At 41.4% G+C, this 23067-nt stretch overlaps 2 protein-coding genes across 5 annotated transcripts in view; one reads left to right on the top strand and one right to left on the bottom strand.

Annotated features, from left to right (window-relative positions):
* Nucleotides 1-23: 23 nt before the first annotated feature.
* elp1 (elongator complex protein 1) lies at nucleotides 24-14790 on the top strand. 2 transcript variants are annotated; one of them, XM_034882962.1, is made up of 36 exons: nucleotides 24-169; nucleotides 1176-1388; nucleotides 2353-2505; nucleotides 2708-2789; nucleotides 3101-3181; nucleotides 3349-3434; nucleotides 3526-3716; nucleotides 3914-4037; nucleotides 4150-4243; nucleotides 4654-4884; nucleotides 4966-5136; nucleotides 5466-5544; nucleotides 5805-5960; nucleotides 6114-6220; nucleotides 6468-6571; nucleotides 6674-6727; nucleotides 6829-6934; nucleotides 7163-7278; nucleotides 7412-7485; nucleotides 8064-8142; nucleotides 8351-8430; nucleotides 8527-8664; nucleotides 8855-8940; nucleotides 9139-9287; nucleotides 10044-10167; nucleotides 10570-10667; nucleotides 10857-11058; nucleotides 11208-11269; nucleotides 11363-11425; nucleotides 11885-11945; nucleotides 12140-12253; nucleotides 12661-12760; nucleotides 12870-12997; nucleotides 13291-13442; nucleotides 14381-14456; nucleotides 14646-14790. In XM_034882962.1, exons 2-36 carry the CDS (start codon nucleotides 1239-1241, stop codon nucleotides 14711-14713), a joined length of 3939 nt encoding a protein of 1312 aa, XP_034738853.1. In that variant the 5' UTR covers nucleotides 24-169; nucleotides 1176-1238; the 3' UTR covers nucleotides 14714-14790. The 2 variants fall into 2 exon arrangements, with proteins under 2 accessions (XP_034738853.1, XP_034738854.1); XM_034882963.1 differs by having other exon boundaries at nucleotides 38-169; nucleotides 1233-1388.
* LOC117951315 (probable carboxypeptidase X1) overlaps nucleotides 7781-23067 on the bottom strand; it is a 28417-nt gene continuing 13130 nt past the window's right edge. For 2 of the 3 annotated variants that reach the window (XM_034882964.1, XM_034882965.1), the window contains 8 exons: nucleotides 22520-22643; nucleotides 19112-19308; nucleotides 18455-18634; nucleotides 17936-18133; nucleotides 17712-17808; nucleotides 17165-17304; nucleotides 16796-16898; nucleotides 14638-15715 (listed from right to left, as the gene is read on the bottom strand). In XM_034882964.1, coding sequence (XP_034738855.1) covers nucleotides 15408-15715; nucleotides 16796-16898; nucleotides 17165-17304; nucleotides 17712-17808; nucleotides 17936-18133; nucleotides 18455-18634; nucleotides 19112-19308; nucleotides 22520-22643 — 1347 coding nt within the window. In that variant the 3' untranslated portion in view covers nucleotides 14638-15407. Of the gene's footprint in view, nucleotides 7795-14637; nucleotides 15716-16795; nucleotides 16899-17164; nucleotides 17305-17711; nucleotides 17809-17935; nucleotides 18134-18454; nucleotides 18635-19111; nucleotides 19309-22519; nucleotides 22644-23067 lie in introns of those variants that run through there. The other variant, XR_004658140.1, reaches the window with a different exon arrangement.

The raw sequence follows: 23067 nt of genomic DNA, 5'->3' as shown, positions 1-23067 counted from the left end.
AATACAAAGTCAATTCCCTCCTCGGCGCCAGAGGGCTCCACCTCAGGCATCTTATGTATCTGCGTCAGAGGTGAAAGGTTACGAGCCTGACAGCGACACATGTATGATGTTATGTTGTTGATGCTGGATATTTACTAAAGGTTTTATTGATTCAAGCTGTTTCTTCCAGGTGGGTTTTACAGTTTTGTTGGAAATGTTGTTTTAAAGCTTTCATTTCCGTTTGGTTAATTGAAGAACTACAGATAAATAGCATGTCGCTCCTTCAAGTGTAAAGACATGCTACTACATCCAGTTCCTTCCAAAGCTGTATAACCGTTAAACAACTAACGTTAGTTAGCTAAGGTACACTAAGAAAAGTAACGTTACCTTTAAAGCTTCACCGTTATTGTTGGTTTGTATCATCGGCGAACCGATATAGCTAGCGTTACGTTAACGTAACTGATGTCTACTGGGCTCAGAAAGCTGGCTAGCAGGTAGCTAAAGTTTAAGATTTAAGAAAACCCTGAATTGACAATGTAACGTTAACGTTAGCGTCAATAAGTAGGCTCATTGTCAGATGGAGTTTTAACGTAAGGTCTGTGTTAGTGACCAAAATGAGAGAGAAGACGTATTTTCCCATAGACAGTTAAAGAAGTATTTTCCGTATCCAGTGGTGCGTCACTCAAATAGTTGTACTTGAAACAGAGGAAAACAGGCAATTTTTCACATTTGTGACTGTGAAGTCAACAAATGCTGCAAATTGGTGACACAATTTATTTAATATCTCCACACAACAGCAGCCAAACAAAGTAGCGCCCCCCAATGCTCTAAATCTGAAACTATTAACGTTATGTAAACAGGACTGTGTGCCTGTGTAATGTTGGACTGAATATCTTAATAATACTATGATTGTATAAGAATTTGTCTTGGTGCTTTTAGAATATATTCTACAGCTGGAAAAACTGAAAAGCATCCATTTAATAGGTAGGATTTGTCAAGGCAGGTAGAGGTAAATTTTACACCAGCCACACTGAACTGTAATGTTGTAAACACTGAAGCCATTTCATGCTATTATAATAACTAAACTCCCTGATTTAAGGTGTTTTAAATCACAGTTATGATACAGTAATAATATATCCCTCTGTGTCACCCAATAGTTTTACTACTGAACATGTTTGTTTTTGTTGCTGTTTCAGGTGTTTTGCAGCGTCTGGCTCCAGACTCAAGCTCTGTGTATCTTCTGTCTGTCTTGAGTTAAAATGCGGAACTTGAAGCTGCTGAAGAGCCTACGGAGCTCCGAGCTGCAGGGTCCAGGCTCCCCACAGTGTTTAGCAGTTCGGGCTGACACTGGCTCGCTACTGGTCGCTTCCCACTACTCCATCACAGAGTACGACCCACGCACTGGCCAGGTGAGCTGGGGAGGACATACTGTGCTTATATATGTTTGTTTATTGTCCCCATGAAATTAGGTTCCAGCAGAAATCACATCAAAGGCATTTTTATACAACATTAAGACAAACAAGATAAGACAAAGGAGACCGTAGCATATAGACTTCACTACTCATAACATAGACCAGAGCACTCAGGCATGTGGAGGGGGGGGGAGAATAGGGTTCCAAACCAGTTGGAAAAATGAGAAGCAAAGAAAATAAAAAAATAAAAAAACCTTATCACCGTACAGGACCTTTTATTATTAAGGAGTTTGATAACCTGTGGAACAAAGGATAACTTGGATCTTTTTTTTTTTTGGTAAACAGAAGAGCACAGTATGGTCGTCCTGAAGACAACGGTTCAAATTAGGAGGAAAAAGGATTCCACGGATTTTCCACAATGCTGTTTGCCTTTCTTAGTGTTCTGTTTTATAGATACTTTCCATACTTAGGAATGGAATACCTGATAGTTTTCTGGAAGTTGTTATTATTTTTGTGTGTACGTTTCCTGTGCTTCAGTGGCGTTGCCATCCAACAGATGATGCCAAAGGAGAGAATACTTTCAACGAAAGCACAATAAAACGTTTGAAGTATACTGCTGCTGACATTAAAGGATAACAGTTTCCTTAGAAGAAACATTCTTTGTTGGGACTTGGTATTTTATCTGTGAGTCCAAATGTCAAAGTGTGTGGTTGAGCACCATGCAGAGGTACTTTTATTCTGTGACGGTATCTAAAGGATCCCCATGTATAAGAATTAAATTAGGGGACTGTGCTTTGGCTCTGGATTTAAACAACACACTGTCTCTGTTTGCTTAACTATTTTAGCTTTATCTGGTTGAGGATATTAATGTGTTTAGAGATTCATCCAAATAAACAAGTAGCAAAGGGAGGCACAATATTTCAATAGGAATCAACGTCTTTCTATCATGTATCATGTACAGGTGGTCAGTGAGGCCTCCTTGACAGCTGAGGGTTTCCTCCCAGAGGACGGCAGCGGTATGGTGGTTGGACTCCAGGACCTGGCTGAACTCGAGTCGGCTTGTTTGGGCACAGCTGGTGGCGATGTCGTCCTCTTCACCTTTAACACCTGCCAGGTCAGCAACACGGGAGTTTGAAAGTTTGGACTTTTTTTTTTTTTTCAGCCCTCATTTCTTTAAAGAGTTGTGTAGCAGTTAAGTGTGTTGGCTTTAGGGTTAATGTTGGGGTTAGTTTTAAGTTAAGGTCAGTATAAGGGGTAAGGGAGTGTATTATGTCAATGAGAGTTCTCAGAAACTTGTCCGTGATCATGTTTCACAGTTGGAGTGCGTTGGCAGTGTGGACAGCGGTCTGACTTCAATGACATGGAGTCCCGATGAAGAGCTTGTCGTTCTCACTACTGGTCAGTACGTCATACAAATGTTTAAAAAAACAAACATATTTCACTGTTTTGAAACATAAACTTTCTCCTTAATTGTAAAGTTTTCAATCGTTGGAGAGCCCCCACAAGTCCATTATTGTCTCAACAGTGGGCAAAAGGCCAGTACATACGTACATACTCAATCCAATTGTCTAAATATTTTGGGTATGGTCAAATTGCGGCGTTGCCCTAGATAACCATACTTAAAGATCAAGGCTTAGTTGTTTCATTCTTAGCTAAACCTATTAAGCAGGGTTTCAAATGAATAAATCACCAATACTTTGTTCTCACAGGCCAGGAAACAATCATCATGATGACCAAAGACTTTGAGCCGATCACTGAGGTTGGAATCCACCAGGATGACTTTGGTGAAGGTACAATGGCTCCAAATGGACTTTGTAGAGATTAGTGGTTTCCACTCTGAGGGTCAGGACCCACAAAGGGTCATGGGGTGATTCATGGAAATGTAGAAATATTTATTGTATGGCTAAATAATAACATTTATGATTCATTAATCTACTGTATATTGCGTTTTTTGCAGGGAAGTTTATCACGGTGGGTTGGGGGAAGAAAGAGACTCAGTTCCACGGCTCAGAGGGGAAACAGGCCGCACAGAGCAAGACCCAGGTTGGTGTTTTAACCACAGAAACATTAAAGCCTCTAAATTAAATTAGTTTAATATCAAATTATTCTAAATGATGTACAAATGCACCCACAGGAGGTGCAGCCGGCTGCAGCCTGGGACGACCGCAGGCCCAGGGTGACGTGGCGAGGGGATGGTCAACTGTTTGCCGTCAGCGCTGTCTGTCTTCAGACCGGAGCCAGGAAGGTCCGGGTCTGGAACAGGGAGGGTGTTTTACAGGCAACCAGCGAGCCCATCAATGGCCTGGAGCAAGCGCTCTGCTGGAAGTAAGAGTGCTGCCAAAGAAATGTTCATGTAGTTCATTACAATTTTTTTAAGATTAGGCTCTTTCCCATGTGGAGAACTGTTGTAATGTGTAAGTGATCCTGGTGTCTTTCCTGTATAAACCATCATTTGAATTACAAAATAAAAGAAAGAATAGTAGAGGTGTGAATTTTTGGTAAATTTTCTCCTGCTGTTTCAGACCCTCGGGCAACCTGATAGCGAGCACACAGCGTCATCCCAACAAACACAGCGTGGTCTTCATGGAGAAGAACGGACTGCTGCATGGAGATTTTACCCTCCCATTCAGCAAAGACCAGGCCAAGGTACGCTCAGCTAACCTGACTCGTGTACAGTTTTAAAATATCATTTGTGATTTTTGAATTTTCAAAACCAATATAAAACACTTTGGTGTGTGTGTGTATGTATGTGTTCCAGGTGAAGGATTTGCTGTGGAACAGTGACTCCACTGTCTTAGCTGTGTGGTTGGAGGACATGACTGCAGGAGAGGACGAACAAATCAACACTTTCAGTAAGATCCGCCAAAGTTGGAGCCCGTTGTTCAGGCCAATCAGTGTCATTTTGAACATGTTGGACCACATAAGTGACATTAAATCCTTGCGTAAAGACAAGAAACACCAGCAATCTAACTTGAATTGGGTACATCAGTGACAATCCATTGTTCTTCCTCTGATGTTAAACTGCATTAAACTGACTTTGGACTTTATTCTTCATCAAAAGTATCTGGATGAACATGTTTTCATGGCTTTCCTTTTAGAAGTTTGCATTTTATTATGTCACTGAAAATACTGCAAAAGCAGAGCCTGTTTGATAGCTAGAATAACTTTGTTCATCAGTAAATTAAACAAATAAATTATTCAATAAATAAAAGAAAACATATCAAAATCACCCACCTTCAATCTGCCTGTGCTCCCTCTACAGTTCAGCTGTGGGTGGTGGGGAACTACCACTGGTATCTGAAGCAGAGTCTGGACTTTGGCAGAGACTCTCAGAAGGCTCCGGTCTGTGTCTGTTGGGACCCTGATTGCTCCCTGAGGCTCCACGTGGTGACCCGCAGCTGGACCAGCATCACCTACGACTGGGGCTGGACAACTGGGAGGAGCCTTGGGCTGGACGCCACCGACAATGCTAACGTGGCTGTGATTGATGGAGGTAAGGGACAAAGAGTCAAGGGGACATGGAACTGTGGGAGGATTTTCAACACAATGTTAATATTTATCTAAACCCCCCCAGATAAAATCCTGGTGACAAACTTCAGGCAGTGTGTGGTTCCTCCTCCCATGTGTTCCTTTGAGCTCCAGCTGACTTCACCAGTCAACCAGGTGACCTTCCACTGCCAACCTCAGAGGACCAATCAGCTGGCAGCGTTGACCTCTGACGGACAGATCTCAGTCTACAGCCAAGGTGGGTTTGCTTCCTTACTTGCTTGTGATGTTTTCCATAAAGACAGCAATCATCAGAATGAATAAGAGTGAGATGTAAATCGCGGGGTCTTTAAAAATAGCAACAGTTTCAATTCCGTCATAAAAAAAAAGAAAAAAAATGCGATGCACTTATATAGGAGACAATACTTAAATATTTAATACAATTTATTTAATGCCTGAGAGAGACCAACCGTTTTTTCTTCAGGTGTTTTAAATGGAGATAAACACTGAGGTGGATCTGTTTTGTTATGGGTCTAAATATTATTCTGAGCATTTTTTTCTCTTTGTTGCACACACCAATCTTTCCAGATTCAGGACAACAAGTTGACAAAACAGCAGATGGGTTCCGCACGATGTCTCGTCCCCTGGTCCTCCAGAAAACGTTTAGGTAACGCAGCAATCTGCAGTGCAGCTGTTTTTCTGCAGATAATTCACCGTCTCAACTTCACCTGAGCTGTCCATAATGTTGACTTTAATCATTTGAACATTTTTTGTTTTTGTCTAAAGTCTGCCAAATGATACTTTAAAACAAACAAGCACTACATCAAGTTGGGTGCTATTTGCATTCTCCTTGTTTTTTTTCTTTCACTTGTATTTCTTAAATGTTCCCTCAAGGATTTCTCTCCTGTTCCTCTGATTTTTCTGCAGAGTGACACTTCTCCAGGAGCATCCTCTGGCCCTGCGGCAGCTGCTGTGGCTGGAGGACGAGCTGTTTGTGTGTGTGAGCTCCTGTCTGCTGCCAACCTCCTCCACCCTGCTGATGCTTCACCCTGCTCATGACGCTGATGACACACTCACTGTCAGGTTAGCAAGCCTAAGCTAAAAACTCCCGAGTGGCAGCACTAGTTTTTTTCCTGTTAAGCTAACAAATTAACCGAAATGCACAGAATATTTTAAAGTCAATTATTCCACAGCCACGTTGTAAATCAGGACTCCGCACGGTGTGTTTTATTTCAGGTCTGAGATAGAAGTTGACGGTGTTGTTGTCAGTTTGACTCACTCCTCCCAGACTGGCACAGTGGCACTACAACTGGAAGATGGACGGATCAGGAAGCTGTGCTGGGGTGAGCCACTACACTCTTCTTGTCCAAGTGATATTTTGTTGGAAATTTATGAATTCATAATGGATTATTTGATAATTCAAAAGCACTCTGCACAGCATGGAGATTGTGCAGAGATTGTCTGCCTTCGGTATTTCAGGGTATTGGCAGTATAACAGAAGAGAATGTCACTGTATAAGCATATAAAATGCATTAGTTTACAGAAGGAAAACAAAAACAAAAACAACGTTTCATTATAATTTCTGTGCAGATCGTCCTGAGCCGTCTGTGGAGGATTGGCAAGACTCGAGCCGATGTGCCATCAATTTCTCTGTTCCCTGCGTCCAGACGGCCCTCGGCAGCATCAGTGGGGAGGTCGAAACACATATAATTATATTTACATGACTCATTATAAGTGAGTTCTTTGTACAGGCCTTAAAGCTTATGTTTCCTTTTGTCTTGCTTTTATGTCTTCAGGAATATCTGTTCGGCCTGACGGACAGATCCCACCTGTACGCTGGAGACACAGAGGTACGCTGTCAACTTTATTTTACCAGCTCTCTCAATATGTTCATTGTAAAAAAAAAGGGCTGCTGGGAAATGTGTTCATTTACGTCTTCTTTTTTTCTCAGCTGGCCTCCAATATTTCCTCCTTTGCTGTTTGCAACGACTTCCTCCTCATTACCACACACTCCCACACCTGCCGCTGCCTCCAACTGAGCGTGCTCAGTGTCAAAGGTAGGACAAAGGGACACACACACACACACACATAGAATTTGTAATGACCTGATACAATGTTATTCAAAGTTAATGTTATCCAGCTGAGATTGAATACAGTTTTGTTTACATGACAAACAGTGTACAAATTATGGATAGCAATAGTTGCTCCTATAGGTAATGTAAACTCCTGTGCTGTGTTGGTATAATTTATGGTACACTTGAGTTGAAAGACCTTTCACTCCGCAGGGCTGCAGGCAGCCTTGGCCTCAGATGGAGGTCAGAATGACGAGACACTGCGGCGGGTGGAGCGGGGATCCAGGATCGTCACTGTGGTCCCGCAAGACACCAGAGTGATTCTGCAGGTTAGTTTTATTCCACATAAACAGACATGTTGCCAAATTTCACTTTCTTGTGTAAACACAACAGCAGTGCTGCAATTATCTATGACCAAGCTCCAGATGCGGATAACTAATTTATAAAAAAATGTGTGTCCAGATGCCCCGTGGGAACCTGGAGACCGTGCATCATCGATCGCTAGTGTTGGCCCAGCTCAGGAAGTGGCTGGACAGGTGTGTTTGAGATTCTTCCACCACATCACCTGCTTGTTTTTACTACATTTCTTTTCCCATGTTTCGACTGGACCAATTTGGAGATTATTGAGTTCCTCTGGCCACAGTTCATTTAACTCTTGCAGCTCCTACTCCAGGTCAGGGTCTATTCCCTTTTCCCTTTCCAGCATAGTGGTGGTTAGATCACTGTGTTTATAATAACATAAGATCAGTTTCTTTGGTCAGTGCTACTGCAAATGAAAAAACTGTTTTAGGGGAGAGTAATTAGTAGAGCTGTTTAGAAGTGTTCCTATGAATTTGTTCCTTTAACTACGTGGTCGGAAAGACGCTTATGTGTTGAGGGTTACATTACTTTTGAATCTTGTCTTAATCTCAATGACTAAGATTCCTAAATTTAGCCTTTTTTTATACTTAAACATAACACAACATTGTCTTGATGTAATGCAAATGTCACGGTTTGTAGCTTGATACTTGACTTGAAACAGCATGTGAGCAGAAATGTTAACATTGCACCATGCTGAAGTGAGTGTCTTCTCTGTTTTTTTTTTCAAATCTGTTTTAATTTTATTTTTTTTCAGTTTGATGTTCAGAGATTGTTTTGACTGTATGAGGAAGCTGAGGATCAACCTGAACCTCATTTACGACCACAACCCAAAGGTACATAAAAGGTTTCATGTGTAGTTTTGAGACATTATATCTTTTTATTTTGTCCACCGCCGGCAGTTTATTATTGCTATGTTCATATTTTTCAATTGTTTGACTGTTTCCTGGTCCTGTTCTTAATACATCAATACGGTTTAAAGCTGACACTGACACCCTGAGCGTTCCTGACTGCTCATGTTTCATTGTCCATCTCTTCCTGAAGACTTTCCTGGAGAACACGGAGACCTTCATCACACAGCTTGACTCCATCAGCCACATCAACCTCTTCCTCACTGAGCTCAAGTAAGATTCTTTAGATCTGCTTTTCAGTTTTAGCAACTCTTGTTTTAACAATTGTTTTACTCATACTGTGCAATCGTGTCTGTCTTTGGTACCCAGAGAGGAGGATACAACCAGCACCATGTACCCCCGTCCTGAGTGCAGCCCGGGCCAGGCCCAGACGGTTTCTGGGCAGAAGAAAGTGGACGTAGTTTGTGATGCTTTACGGAGCGCCATGGAATCAATGGATCCAAACAAGTCAGTGATTCTGAAATTAATTTAGAAACAAGCTTAGAACCTCAAAAACCTGAGACTTGGCCTTGACTTGACTAACACCTTGGTTCAAAAGACCTGAAAACAGCTCTGCAGTGATTAGGCCAAACATGTGCTGTCTGTATAAAAGTAGATAAAGCAGGGATATGAAACGATGATGTTGTCGACCTTCCAGGTTTTTTCTGTCCATACTGACGACTCACGTGAAGAAGACCGTTCCAGAGCTGGAGGTCGCTCTGCAGAAAGTCCACGAGCTTCGAGGTGAGAACACTGACCTGCAAAAGGTTGTGGTTAACTATAAACTAAACTCTCTTTCACTCAGCTACACACACACACACTCACACACACTCTCACACACACACACACACACACACACACACACTAGCAGATATTGGGAATAGGTGATTTTTTTCTTTTTTTTTTCTTTTCATTATGTGCTGTGTTTGTGTATTTGCTCAGTGAACCCTCCTGATGCTCCCGGTGCTGTGAGTGCTGAAGAGGCGTTGAAGTACCTCCTCTTCCTCGTCAACGTCAACGACCTGTACGAACACTCTCTGGGAACGTACGACTTTGACCTGGTGCTCATGGTGGCCGAGAAATCTCAGAAGGTACAACACGGCAGAGGAAGAACAGTCTTCCTTATCTTGTTTAACTTCACTTGCAAAGGGCTTTGCTGCATGAATAAAAATCGAAGTGCAAAAGTATCATGACACTGTGTACCAAACACAATCAGTTATGTTAATGGAATTATTAAGATAGCCCTTACTTCTATTCACATGCCACACGTGATGTTGAAGATTTCTGTATCCTAAAGCATTTAGAAGTTTTCAAGGAAACACAATGTCCTCATTAATATGCAGAGTATGCAACGAAACTCCAGAGGTGGAGTAAAAATGACACGAGGCATTCAAGCTGCCAGATATTGCACAGATTTACAAATGAATATGTTAACTTACACTGCAAAGTTCTTCAAAATATCAATTAGGTAATCAGCACTGACCGCAGAAAAAATGTATGTAATCTTTTTGTTTGGAGTTTTTGTTATTGGCTTCTTTGTGTTCTTAGCAATATAAAGGTACGGAGAATGCATACACAGGAATCAGTGTACCTAAAAATTATTCTTAGTTTTTTAATTTTATGGAGGATATAAAAAGTAATTAGTTTGAATTAACCACAAATTGTGGTTTGTTCACTTTTTTCACATCCCAAATCTTTGGATTCATTTCCAACATTCCTGACTGTCCAAAATGCAACACCAGCATTCCATTTTTTATTTTTGAGACTCCTTTCTATGACTTAAGTTGTGATTGGTGGATGATTTTTCTCAGTATGTATCTGTTAATTTTTGTACAAAATCCCTGCAGGACCCCAAAGAGTACCTACCCTTCTTAAACATGCTGAGGAACCTGGAGCCAAACTACCAGCGCTACACCATCGACAAGCACCTGAAACGCTACAGGAAGGCCCTGCATCACCTCAGCAAGTGTGGTCAGTCTGAATGCTTCTGTCACTGCTGCCCGTTTTACCGCTCTTCATTTAGAGATTACAACTACAATCTGACTTCACTGCAAGGGCACACTATTGATATCTTCCTGTGTAGTATCTGAAGTATCTCTAGATTCTCCAATTACAGGACTCTTATGAACACATGATCTTCTTTGAAAACAATATTGGTTAATGAATCACAGTTCTTAGGAAGTTGTAATCCTGCGCTCATAATTTATTTAAGACAATATTCCTGGCCAACTCAAGAAAGTCAATGTGGCAATCGTCACACAAAGAACAACACTGAACATACATGTTGATCTGTAGATCTACGTTGGACAGCTGTGTTTTTTTAGCTGAGTACATATTGGCTGTGACCTAATCTCTGTTGTGCTTTGTGTTCAGGAGAAGAACATTTCCGTGAAGCTTTGCAGCTTGTAAAGGAGCAGAAACTCTACAGTGAAGCTCTGCGACTGTACACAACGGACGGTGCTCACTACAAGGTAGAAACCCAGCCCTGCATACTTTTCACCCACGAGGTACTGCATCTGGTAGTCAGACTATTTCAATGCTTACTCCTAACTAAAGCCAACAGTTTAGGTGGTTATGTGTTTCCAGTTTTCAGATATCTAACTTACATTTTTTGAGATGATCTTTTACAGAAAGTTTGACCCCTGAACTCTGACCTCTAGGCTCTGAGCTGTGCTTACGCCGAGCACCTGATGGAGCAGCAGCAGGCGGAGCAGGCCGGCCTGTTGCTATGGCGATGCGGAGAGCCAGCCTGCGCCCTGCAGGCATTCGCTAGCAGCTCCAGTTGGAGAAACGCCATCTGTGCGGCGCAGCAAATCCCACTACCACCCGACCAGTTGGCTCTGCTGGCAAGGGACCTGGCAGGTAACCATGACAACAGGTAGATTGTAGAAAGATAAGAATGCAGGTTGACAGTCAAACAGACAGGTAACCAGTTAGACCGTTAAACACGGTACCAATACACCCAGGGGCCATCGCATGTAAATCCTAAAACCGTTTTTCTTCCCTTTTAGAGAAGCTGAGTGAACAACGGCGGTACTCAGAAGCTGCTCTGCTGCTGGACCAGTACGCCAAAGTAAGATCCTCTGCAGCAGGAAGCTGCTGGATAAAATGGCTTCCATGGAGCAGCTGGCTTATAGTTGAAACATGCTTCCTATTTTTCCAATAGGACTGTGAAGAGGCCATCTTGGCTCTGGTCACTGGTTCAGTCTGGGAGGAGGCGCTGCGATTGGTCAGTAAAAGCTTCTTTTCAATTGGACTTTTTTATATTTTATGTTATTTTTTTCTTTTCTTTTTATTCATAATCACAATAATAAAAATGTTTTAATACCCCAAGAGAAATTACAATGTTTTCACTCTGTTGTTATTATATACATTACCAATGCTCAGTACCTATCCATGCACTAATGGAGTGATGTCAGAGTGGGGGGGCTGCCCATGGAAAGGCGCCCCATGCAGTTGGAAGTTTGGTGCCTTGCTCAAAAGCACATTGGTAGTGCTCAGGAGGTGAACCTTGAACTGGCACCTCTCCAGTTACCAGTCCACCATCGTACTTTGGTCCGTATGGGGACTCGAACATGCGACCCTCCGGTTCCCAACCCAAATCCCTACTGCTGCCGCCCCAAATTATTTATTTATTTCATTTAATTATTGTTGACATTACCATGGTAATGTTCTTTGTCTGCTTCAGATTTACATGCACAACAGACAGGACATCACGGAAACCAACCTCAAACCTGCTCTGTTGGAAGGTGAGGAGATTTCTGATTGGCCTGTTCAGCCATCTAACTATTGCTTCTCCTGCTAACTTACTCCCCAGTCAGCCTTCTACTGTCAATTCCTATCGGATCTGGAAAAAGGGAAATGGTTGAACAGAGCGTCCAAACAAAACAAAAATGACAATTTGTCTTAATGTCTTGTTGTGTCATGTCATGTCTTTTGTCAGCTTTCAGCACCCAGACTGCATTCCTGGAGGCCCAAGTAGCGACGTTCACGCGGCACAGGACCCGGCTGGCCGTGGTCCGGGAGCAGAAAGAGAAGGCCAGACTGGACATGATGGGTGAGAATAAGTCCAAATTGAAAAGATCTAAAGTATCTGAGCTAACATGTTTTTTTTTGTTGATGTTATATCAAATCTGTCTGTTAATGTCATACCATATGTTTCTTTTTATAGTATCAAATGTTCACCTTCACCCCCATAGGCCTAAAAGGAAGTCCAGTTATTTTTTTTGTCGAAACATATATACTAATAATATGTCAGACCAGTCAAAGAATCTGTACACTCAATATGTTCATATTGTCATATTCTCACAACAACACGGTTAAGTACACTCCATACAAGGTCAAGAGTGAAGCCAAAGATGAAGGAATAAATAAATGAATTAAATAGAAATTATATTTTATATTCACCATTTGAAATCATAATTTAAACTTAAATTGTCAGCAACGCTCTGTGTTCTTCATTAGATGAGGATGGTCTGGACTGTCCTGATGCCGAGCTGTACTCTGAAGCCAGCAGTGTGATGACCGGCTCCAAATACTCCCACAGTAACTCCCGCATCTCCTCGTAAGACAAAACACACACATGTAAAAAATGAAAAACTGTTTTCCACATTGTAAAGTCCCATGTAAAAAAGAATGACATTCGGTGTGCTTTTTTAATGTTCTGCCTGCAGGAGGTCGTCAAAGAACCGTCGGAAAGCAGAGAGGAAAAAGTTGAGTCTGAAGGAGGGAAGCCCGATGGAAGACAGAGCTCTGATGTACGCTCTGGGTGAGATCCTCACCACTGTGGACAAGATGAGAGGTACAGACCCTTAACGGCTCCTCATCATTTATATTTATTTCATTGGTTTTAGTTTTTAATGTTGAAATCATCAGTGTTTGGCAGGGTAAGTAAGATTAAGTTGTCTGTTTGTTGAAAATCTGTGTGTGTGTGTCTATATATAAATATACACAGTGTGTGTGTGTGTGTGTGTGTGTGTGTGTGTGTGTGTGTGTGTGTGTGTGTGTGTGTGTGTGTGTGTGTGTGTGTGTGTGTACACACACACACACACAGAGGGACAAAGTCTGAGGCATTTCATTCTCTCTCTCCTGCAGAGGAAGTGCACAGCGCGCTGAAGGCCCTGGTGCTGTTCCAGTTTGACAAACAGGCGGAGAAGCTGCAGCTGGCCTACGACGCTGCTCTGCAGATGATGGAGGCAGCCGTTCCAGAGGTGTGGCCCGAGGGCCTGCAGAACACTCAAGCTCCGGTAAATATTACAACATATTTTCATCAACACTTGTTTTGATACATTTTAAATCTGTTGCTGTGATTGGTTTAATGCTGATTCACAGTGTCAATGAGAGAAATTAGATATGAGTCCATCTGCGAGAATTATGTTCTTCTTTCTTTTAAGACAATTCTTTAGGCATTTTAGGCTTTTGTTAGACAGGAATGGGAAATGGGGGGGGGAAATGACATGCAGCAAAGGGCCAAAGGTTGGAATCAATGCCATCGCAGCTGCGCCAAGGACTTAGCCTTTTGTGAATGGGGCGTACACTGCCATGGTTCTTTTTGAATAAGAAAATGAAATGCATTAAATCTAGAGCCCAACCGAGATATGGGCGGGCCGATACTATCGGCCCATATTAGGCATTTCCGGATCTATCGTATCAGCATTTATAATGGCTGATTTAAATATAAATATCTATCATCAGAATCATTTATAATAACAAATAAATGACTCTGATAAATGAATATTAAAAAAACCTAAAAACTGACTGAACCATGTTATGAGCGTTAGCGTTGCATAGTCTGTCCACCAGAGGACGCTCTGCAGCGTCCCTGTTGGCAACACCGATTTTTCTTTTTTTTTTGTTAATGTGTTTTTATCATATTATTTTAGTGAGACCTCATAAAAACCTACAAATGTTGTGTACAACAAATTGTAAAACGTTTTTTTTTTTCAACTATACAGTATATCGGCATATTGGATTTTTAAGTAACCAAATATTTGTATCGGATTCGGCCTTAAAAATTCTTTATAGGCCGGGCTCTAATTTAAACACAAAGCATCCAAATTAACTCTTGACTCTGACATGGGCCTACATCCATTCGGTGTCCATGTGAGCCAGGAGAATGCAGTAATATTAATATTAGTTTTTATTTTTAATGTAACGTGTGATCTCATTCTTTTCTTTTTTCCAGCTCACTGGGCCAAACTCGACTGCAAACAGCATCATGGCTTCTTTCCAGCAGCAGCAGAGACCTGCAGCCTCACAAGGTCAGTCAGTGTTTACAGTCCTCCTCTCACAGGTCGCTGTTTGATCCTCATTTCTTTTGATGCACATCTGATCTGTGCCAGATGTGAGCACACACTCAGAAGTGGGTTGGTTGTTAAGTCGAGCTACCATCATTTCTCTGTTCAAAAGTAATTTATCTGTTTTTAACATTGTCTTTTTTTCCTTTGTAGCTCCTGAGGTCATGATTCCACCAAAAATGAGAAACGGAGTCAAGTGGAAGCTTGCTATTCTTATGTAAATTTGTAGTTTTAATTTTTTTTTAAACTGTAAAGTGAAATGGTAATTATGTAATAAATAAAAATTCAGTGTCATTCATTTATGTCTCTTACCAAATGTGTTAATTCTTTGGAGTTCAGAAATGAAACATGATACTGCATCAGGATAGTTCCAAAATTTAAACACAACATAATGTACTTTTTTTTTTATTGATTTAGGTGAACAGGTTTTAGTATCAATTAAAAGAGGCAAGAGCACCATCTGCACCATCATTTAACAATCAGACGGGTATTTAGACAATGACACATATATTGTTGTTTTGGTTCTGTATTCCTGCAAAATGGATATGATTTAAAATGGTCACTTTATATTTAGTTTCTGTTAATAATATAGAAACTGTAGCCTTGTCATTTTCGTGCTGTGCTGCATATAAAAACTTCCCATTTGCTACACTGGATGTGGACACTTTGAAAGCTAAAAATTCAAACGTAGTCCTTTATTTCCAACCCAGTGAGCCACCACGTCATGTGTAAATGTGACCTAAAGCAAGGACAGTTGCTCTGCTGCTCCACAGAAAAAGAAGCAAGTTCCCCGGCCGTTTTGTCTTTGATAACCGCAATTTCTCTTTAAATAATTAAGTAACATGACTCCAGTGAGTCATGTTACTTAAAGGAGCGGAACCAAGTCTAGCTTTGTTCTGATATTATCTTCGATCATCACATCCTCTTTGCCCGTCTGGCAGCATCAGCAAGGCGCCTCTGGTTGATGGCCTTGGTGGTGACACGGAGCTTGCGCGGGCGTAGCTGTCGCAGCCGGAGCTGCAGGTCTTTGGGGAGTTTCCCTCTCCTCGCCAAAATGTATTTTAGCCTCTGTTTGGGCATCTTGGTGAGGCGGAAGTCACAGATTGTCGGGTAGTGTTCGTACATGACCTGGCAGGTGCGGGAGGAGGGGAAGTAGCCTTCCGCGCTGACCGTCACCCGGTACTCACCAGGATTCAGCAGCCGCCAGTAGTCTCCATCAGCAACTGGAGACGGAGAGACAGCAGAAGTCATCAGAGGTGTCATTCATAATACGATACATATATACAAGTAAAATAAACGATTAGTTCTCGACTTTCATTGAATTTTTGTGTTTTAGTCAGTTTAATAGCATTTGAAGAAGAAAAAAATGGTTAAAAGAAATGACGGGAAAAGCTCTTAAAAAAAAAACGGAAAAAGTGACAAAAATACTTGACAAAAAATCAACAAAAACTTAGGGGCAAGTGTCGAAAAAAAAAAAATGTTTTAAAAAAATTGTAGTTTTGATGAATCGACAGAGAAATGTATGTTTGCTTTAAGGACAATGTTTTGTAATAGATTAATTTACTCCATTTATTTACTTCCGTTTATTTTGGATGACAGTTGAGTAAAGTATAACGTATATAATACCTTTAAAGGTACTCTAAGCGATGGGACTAGCTCTCCCCTCCCTTCTCCTCATCCCATCCCCTCCCTTCTGTGCCACCACGCACTAACAACCCCCCCCCAAAAAAATCCTTCTTGTCGGTTATTGCCTGGAACACAGTGTGTGTATGCTTTGTGGTGCAGGTTGGCGCAGATTCTTTTTGTTGCCATCTGTAGACCCTGGGCTGTCTACAGAGATAGTACAGTGATTCTTTACAGTGTGTTCTGGGGACAGGCAGCTAGCAGTCAGTGAAGAGATGTTTTTTACAGTGTGTTCTGGGGACAGGCAGCTAGCAGATAGTGAAGAGATGTTTTTTACAGTGTGTTCAGGGGACAGGCAGCTACCTGATAGTGAAGAGATGTTTTTTACAGTGTGTTCTGGGGACAGGCAGCTAGCAGATAGTGAAGAGATGTTTTTTACAGTGTGTTCTGGGGACAGGCAGCTAGCAGTTAGTGAAGAGATGTTTTTTACAGTGTGTTCTGGGGACAGGCAGCTACCTGATAGTGAAGAGATGTTTTTTACAGTGTGTTCTGGGGACAGGCAGCTAGCAGATAGTGAAGAGATGTTTTTTACAGTGTGTTCTGGGGACAGGCTGCTACCTGATAGTGAAGCGATATTTGTTGTATATGACAACAAATGTAGCCTAAACCACGTACCGTACCTGATCTGACATGATGATCGATGTCATCCACTATAATGATGGCATCTGCTATGCCAGCCTCGTTATCTTTGTCTCGCACGACCCCCTTTATTCCACGATGGACCTTAAACAAAACAAAAGAGAGACGGTCCAGTTTTATTATTTGTTCTGTATATGAAAACGTATACACAACCTTATGTGTAAATTCTATCAAAATGTTTGCTACCAGATTTGGCAACTCATTTTTCCATGTGATGTTTATCTGACTTGAAAAATAAATAAGGAGAGGGATATTAAAGAAACAAAGATTGAGGGAGAGCAACTGAAGAAGGAAAAGATTTTTTTTCTTTTTAAATCTCAACATGTTAGCGTAACTCAACCAAAGCAGACCTGCTCCATGTACACCAGAAGAGATTCTCTGTTGTTCTCCCACTCGATGGGAAGCTCACTGGCGTGTGGGAATTTATCACAGGACAACTCCACCGTCACCTCGAAACAGTTGGTGTGCAGGTAGCTGAAATCATTCATACCTGCAACGAAAGAAAAAACACAGAAATGCATGTTTTCTGTTCAATTTTATTCTTTGATGGCTCCTCTACTGGGGTTGTGTTCAATTTCTTACTAAGATGTTAACCTCATTTTAGACTTTACTGTAATCTGTCACTTTCTGTCACAACATCCACCGCCATTTTGTTAAGATGTTTTTATTAATTTGCAACTTTTTCTCCAGTCAAACCTTGTTGCTAACTTTTTATGAGTTCATACCCTTGTCTATACCCTTGACGTTCCACTTCCAGGATTACTCAGATAGATAAAATTACAGGGCACCTGCAGACCCAGATCTCACCTGATTATGGACTGGAAAAAAAACTCTACCATATATGTGAATACAATAATTTCACATAAGGTTACTTGTGAGAAACACACACATTCTTACTTCCTGGTACGTTGTGCCAGGCAGCTCCATTGATGATGTTGTTGTATCTAATGAAGTCCTTGTTGTGGCAGGGCCGCCGGTCCGGGTTGGACATCACCTGGAGAGATATATAGATATAAAGTATACATATATACTGACACAGGAACATGTTGAGTCTACAGTGATGTTTTGCGAGATGCTTTAGGAATGAGAGCAGGAAGTGACTGGAGGAGTGGTGTTTTAACCTGATTGGTGCTAGCATACACTGTGGCCAACCAACGGAAGAAGCTCTCATCAGCAGTGGGCGTGTGCTCATGAGGTGCCCAGTCCCGGGTCATGTCGAACGGGTAGACCACCACCAGCTCTCCTCCATGGAGGTTAGCGCTAAGAACAAATGGGATGTTCTGCATCCAGTTGATGACAGCTCGGGTTTCTGACGCCACCTGACGTCGGAGTGGGAGATCCAGTTATGGGACAGACGCCACTCACAGTCTATACACAAGTTGTACATTTGCAGCTTTGTAGATTTGCAGTTTTAGACCCGTGTCTGACGCTTACAACCCAACAGCTCAGTAAACAGTGGAATACGTTACTAGCTTCAGTCAGACAATGCATTTTCTCCATCCATCTATCCAAGCGTTTATTCAGGGTCGGGTCGCGGGGGCAGCAGCTCCAGCATTGGACCCAAAGCTTCCCTTTACTGAGCCCCATCTACCAGTTCTGACTGGGAGATGGTAAGTAAGACATACGTCTATAAAACTTACAAAGGCCTCTTCCGAGGTGTATTGCTCCGGGATGGGGAAGTAGTGGTTGATGAGTTTGGAGCGGTCTGTCTCCAGCTCGATGGCGGACCACATCTCTGAGTTTAGGTCTGCAAAATTGTGGTTCATGTCGATACCTTCATAGCTGTAGCGACCCAAGGCCCAACCTGCCAGTTCTGAGCCCTGCACATTAGGGAAAGTGGGATGAAGCCTTTGCTGTGAAGGTATGGTCAGTATGCACTCAAGTCTGGAGCCCTCATTTCAACACAACAACAACTGGACTAAATGCATTTCCAGTAGGGCTACACAGAATGAGGAAAATGTGCAATATGTGTTTCCATTGTTGAATATGGTGATAATGATATAACTTGAGATACACAGATATTCAAGTGTACCAGTTTAGCTGTTTTCAGTATTCTGCCGGAACACAACAAACTGCTTGTTCAATTTAAAACAAAGGAAATCATTTCCAACCCTAACCCCTTTAAAATTGAATTGAACATAAAATGCGAATTTTAAAGTGCAGTTTTCTGCTGATATTTTCTTTTAACTAAGACAAATGCGAGGTTTTGTAGCCTTTCACAATGTGTATAATGCGCCAGCGGATATTGCAATCATGATAAAAACAACATACATCGTGGAGCCTTTATTTCCAGGCACCTTTTTAAAGGCCATCTCATATCCATCGGGGTTCATGGAGGGCAGAAGGTGGATGCGAGTCTCTGTGACCAGGCGGACGACGCGCTGGTCGCCCCGCTTGTACTCTTGGCACAAGTACTGCATGAGATTGAGCAGAAGCTCTCGGCCCAGCACCTCGTTCCCGTGCATCCCTGCAACGTAACGGAACTCTGGTTCTCCTGCAGGACGCCACAACACAGACGCAGGAATGGAGTTAGGAGCACCAGATCTAATTATTTTCCCTCTTGACCAGTTGGCGGGATGTAACTACGTACATTTACTCGACTACTGTACTTAAGTACAGATTTGAGCCACTTTCCTTTACTCTTTCCTTTTCTTGTTACTTTCTACTTCTACTCCGCTACATTTAAGATGGAAATATTGTCCTTTTACTAACTTAATCTGACAGCTTTAGTTACTAGTTACTTTACAAATCAAGATTTTTGCACAAAAAACACATTTTAGATTTTATATGCACAGTGGTGCTCATAAGTTTATGAACCCATGCTAAAGTTGACTAAAAAGAGGAATAAAAAAAATCATCTATTAGAAATTGATCTTTATGCCTTGATTAAAACAAATTGAAAAAATCAATTATTTCTAAGACATTCCTTTTCTTTGTGAATGAATAACATATTGTAAATAAAAGAATATTCTTCCTTCAAATACAGGGAGCATAAGTATACACACCCCTATGTTAAATGGCCATAGAGGCAGGCAGATTTTTACTTTTAAAAGCCAGTTCATGGAGTTCATGGATCCAGGACCATCATCCTCATCATCACATACCCTTCACCGTGCCTAGAGATTGGCATAGTTTTATTTCAGTTAACCTAATAGCTGGATTGATTTACATTGAGAGATGATTTTATGGAAAGTACCCTATGCCAATTTCTAGGTATGGTGAAGGGCATGCGATAGTGTGTGTGTGTGTGTGTGTGTATTTTTGTGTGTGTGTGTGTGTGTGTGTGTGTATCTTGGATCCATGAAAGAACAGGCCTTTAATAGTAAAAATCTGCCTGCCTACATAGGGATTTACCATTGGGTTGTACTTTTATTTTAAAGGAATAACATGTATTTATTTACAATACAGTATTCATTCACAAAGAAAATTGGCGTCCTTAAAGGTTGGATTCACCCTAACCTTTTGAATGAAGGTGTTAATAAATCCAAAATATGTTTTATTCCTATTTTAGTCAACTTTAGCATTGGTTCATAAACTTATGAGCACCACCTTATATGTTATAAATACAATGTTTTATTATAAATTAAATTACCCAACAGAATATAGGCCTACAAGTAGACCCAAAATGTTTAGACAATTAAACAGTTAGGTGACAGAACAGTTTCGATTATTTCCAGTTTCGTGAGGATTTTTCTGCATTGAGTACTTTTACTTTTAATACTTTAAGTAAATTTGCTTGATGATACTTTTATCAAACGCAGATGGCTTTTCAATGTAGGACTTTGACTTGTAGCAGAGTATTTCTACAGTGTGGTATTAGTGCTTAAATACAAGATCGGAATACTTCTTCTACCACTGCATTTTAAATGTTTAATACTTTTGACATTAGGTATTTCCAAAGTCAAAATGAGTTTATACAGCTAGAAAGGGTCTCTGAAAATCAAAACCAAGACAGAGCAAGGTCCCAACAGGCAAATCAGACCTCCTCCTCACGCTGTTTTGGAGGAAGCGGTGTGTGTACATCGTCCTCAAAAAACGTCCTAGACAATCTGTCCTTTCAAAATACCTTCTGTAGAGATTAAGCTCTTTCAGACACCCCATTTCTAAAGACCTGGATCTGTTTCCTGTGTGGTCTGCATGCACTGACAGGCAGCTCTGAAATCTCTCACCTCCTCCTCACACTGTTTATGAGGAGGAGTTCCAGCTCACACATTTGTATTGACTTGACAACTCTGTAAGGAGGTGGCTTTACGTCAATAACTAGAGCTGGAAACACTACAAAGGATCACAAATCACCATTTTGGTAGAGCCAGTTTGAGTGGAACAACTTATGCAGTACTTATTTACCAAAATAAAACCATCTGCAGGTTAGTGTTTAAAGGTCCAATGGCATGAAAAAATGTTTTTTTTTAACATTAATATGAGTTGACCCAGCCTTCCTCACGTCCCCCAGTGGCTACAAATGGCGAATCCAATCTTCCCAATCTGGAATTGTCCCATTTATGATGTCATAAGGGGAGAGCTTACGTCCCCTTTCTCTGCTTTGCCCGCACAGAGAATTTGGTCCGCTCATTAGAAAGAGAGAGACATCATGGCTTGAAAACAAGCAAAGAATGGCATTTGGTCAAGGCCACACCCCCACCCTCCACCTTACCCTTTGATACATGTACCATACATCTTTGGGATTCTTGTGGTTTTATTAAATGCATTTATATAATTTCTAATATGACATGTAAGTACCAGTGACCCAGCCAAGACAGCAGCATCAATAGTGTTGTAGTCGAACAAAACACATAGGGGAAAAAAAACGTTAGAAAAAGAATGGGACAAAACACCGCACCCAACTGAAACACACTTCCTGGAAAAAAGAATTTGAGGTGGATAAAAAAAAATGGGTCACTGAAAAGAGTGGAGAGAAAAACGAATGTTTGCCTTCTGTAAAGGGAACCAATTATCTGCAGTCCTGAGACACGAGACAGGAAGTCCATATCTCTTTTGATGATTTCTTTGTTTTGACTCAGGTTTGAAGATCATGTGTTTCACTTAATTGAAAAAAAGTAGTCCTAACTTAAATGAAACAACCTGAAAAAAATCCTTTGGCAGAGGTTTTGCACCTTTGAGACAATTACATTTGATAACTAAAAACAAATTTGAAAACACTGAATAGTCAGCCATGGTCTTCCACTCGCCTTCTACTGCCCTGTGCTGCCTTCATGGTCATGTGTTTTGGTGGGAAAGCTCTCCATTCTGCTGCCATGTGGGCAGAGCTGAGGAGGCCAAAGAAAACATTTGTACACTTCAGAGCAAACGAAGGGGATCTCTGGTCTGTATAGGTTTATGTTCCACACAGAGCTGGGCTGTGTAGTTTTGCAGGGATGCCATACAGAGCCATTGCAGAAATGGCTTCTGACTCCTTCTATGTGATCGCAAAGCATCTGGTCCTCATTAGAATAAATGCTTCCTCTCATTGGAGTAATAAAGCACATAGAACACTGCAATTTCTGTTAAGGGAGCATTTCTTTTAGGTTCGCTAACTCATATTCTTTGACCATGAACTAATGAAAGACCACGCATTAAAAATGTTTTGGCTGATGAAAATGATGACACTTTACCAACTGGATCTTCTACATTTTAGGTGTCATGTGATGAACATTAGAATGAGTTGTGGTAGACACCTTTTCAAAGAAAGTTTCTGTGTATCTCACCCAGCTCGTGTTTCCCAGGGTTGTCAGAGATCTCCATGACGTAGAGCTTCAGACCCGTGTAACTCTTCCCGATGCTGTAGATGCGAGTGATGTCAGGACACGCCTCGTTCACCGACTTCATCAACTGGGACACGACGACAAAGTTACACATTTTGTCTGTTTAAATCAACATGCACGCATGCCGTACTTGTCTAAGTTGTGTTAAAATCTGTGTTTGTTTCCGCGGGCGGTTTTCTGACCAGATGCAGGTCGGTGTCTCCAACAGACCGCGAGTAGTGGCAGCACAGTGAGGACGCTGCCACGAAGGAGGGAATGCTCCCATAATATTTGTTTTGTGGTCAGACTGAAACCAGACCACACACTGTGGGGAGCTTCTTAGACTCCCTGTAAACCCCTGAACTGGTAGGCTATGTGTGTCAACTTTTTATTAAAGGTCCCCTGGCATGAAAATTTCACTTTATGAGTTTTTTTTAACATTAAAGGTGCTCTAAGCGATGTTGGGTGATGTTACTTGTTACTTGACGTTCAAAGTATTTTCAAACAAAACA

This window comes from Etheostoma cragini, chromosome 10 (assembly GCF_013103735.1).
Source record: "Etheostoma cragini isolate CJK2018 chromosome 10, CSU_Ecrag_1.0, whole genome shotgun sequence".
In the NCBI taxonomy this organism is placed as follows: domain Eukaryota; kingdom Metazoa; phylum Chordata; class Actinopteri; order Perciformes; family Percidae; genus Etheostoma; species Etheostoma cragini.
The sequence above is the reverse complement of the archived record's forward strand: the minus strand, read 5'-3'. Positions and strand labels throughout refer to the sequence as shown.

What these genes read in the sequence shown, in the direction of transcription:
- elp1 (XM_034882962.1), top strand. Translation starts at nt 1,239, where the DNA reads ATGCGGAACTTGAAGCTGCTGAAGAGCCTACGGAGCTCCGAGCTGCAG. An exon ending in GATGACACACTCACTGTCAG is followed by an intron (nt 5,961 to 6,113) that starts GTTAGCAAGCCT and finishes GTTTTATTTCAG; the next exon opens with GTCTGAGATAGAAGTTGACG. An exon ending in GAGCGTGCTCAGTGTCAAAG is followed by an intron (nt 6,935 to 7,162) that starts GTAGGACAAAGG and finishes TTCACTCCGCAG; the next exon opens with GGCTGCAGGCAGCCTTGGCC.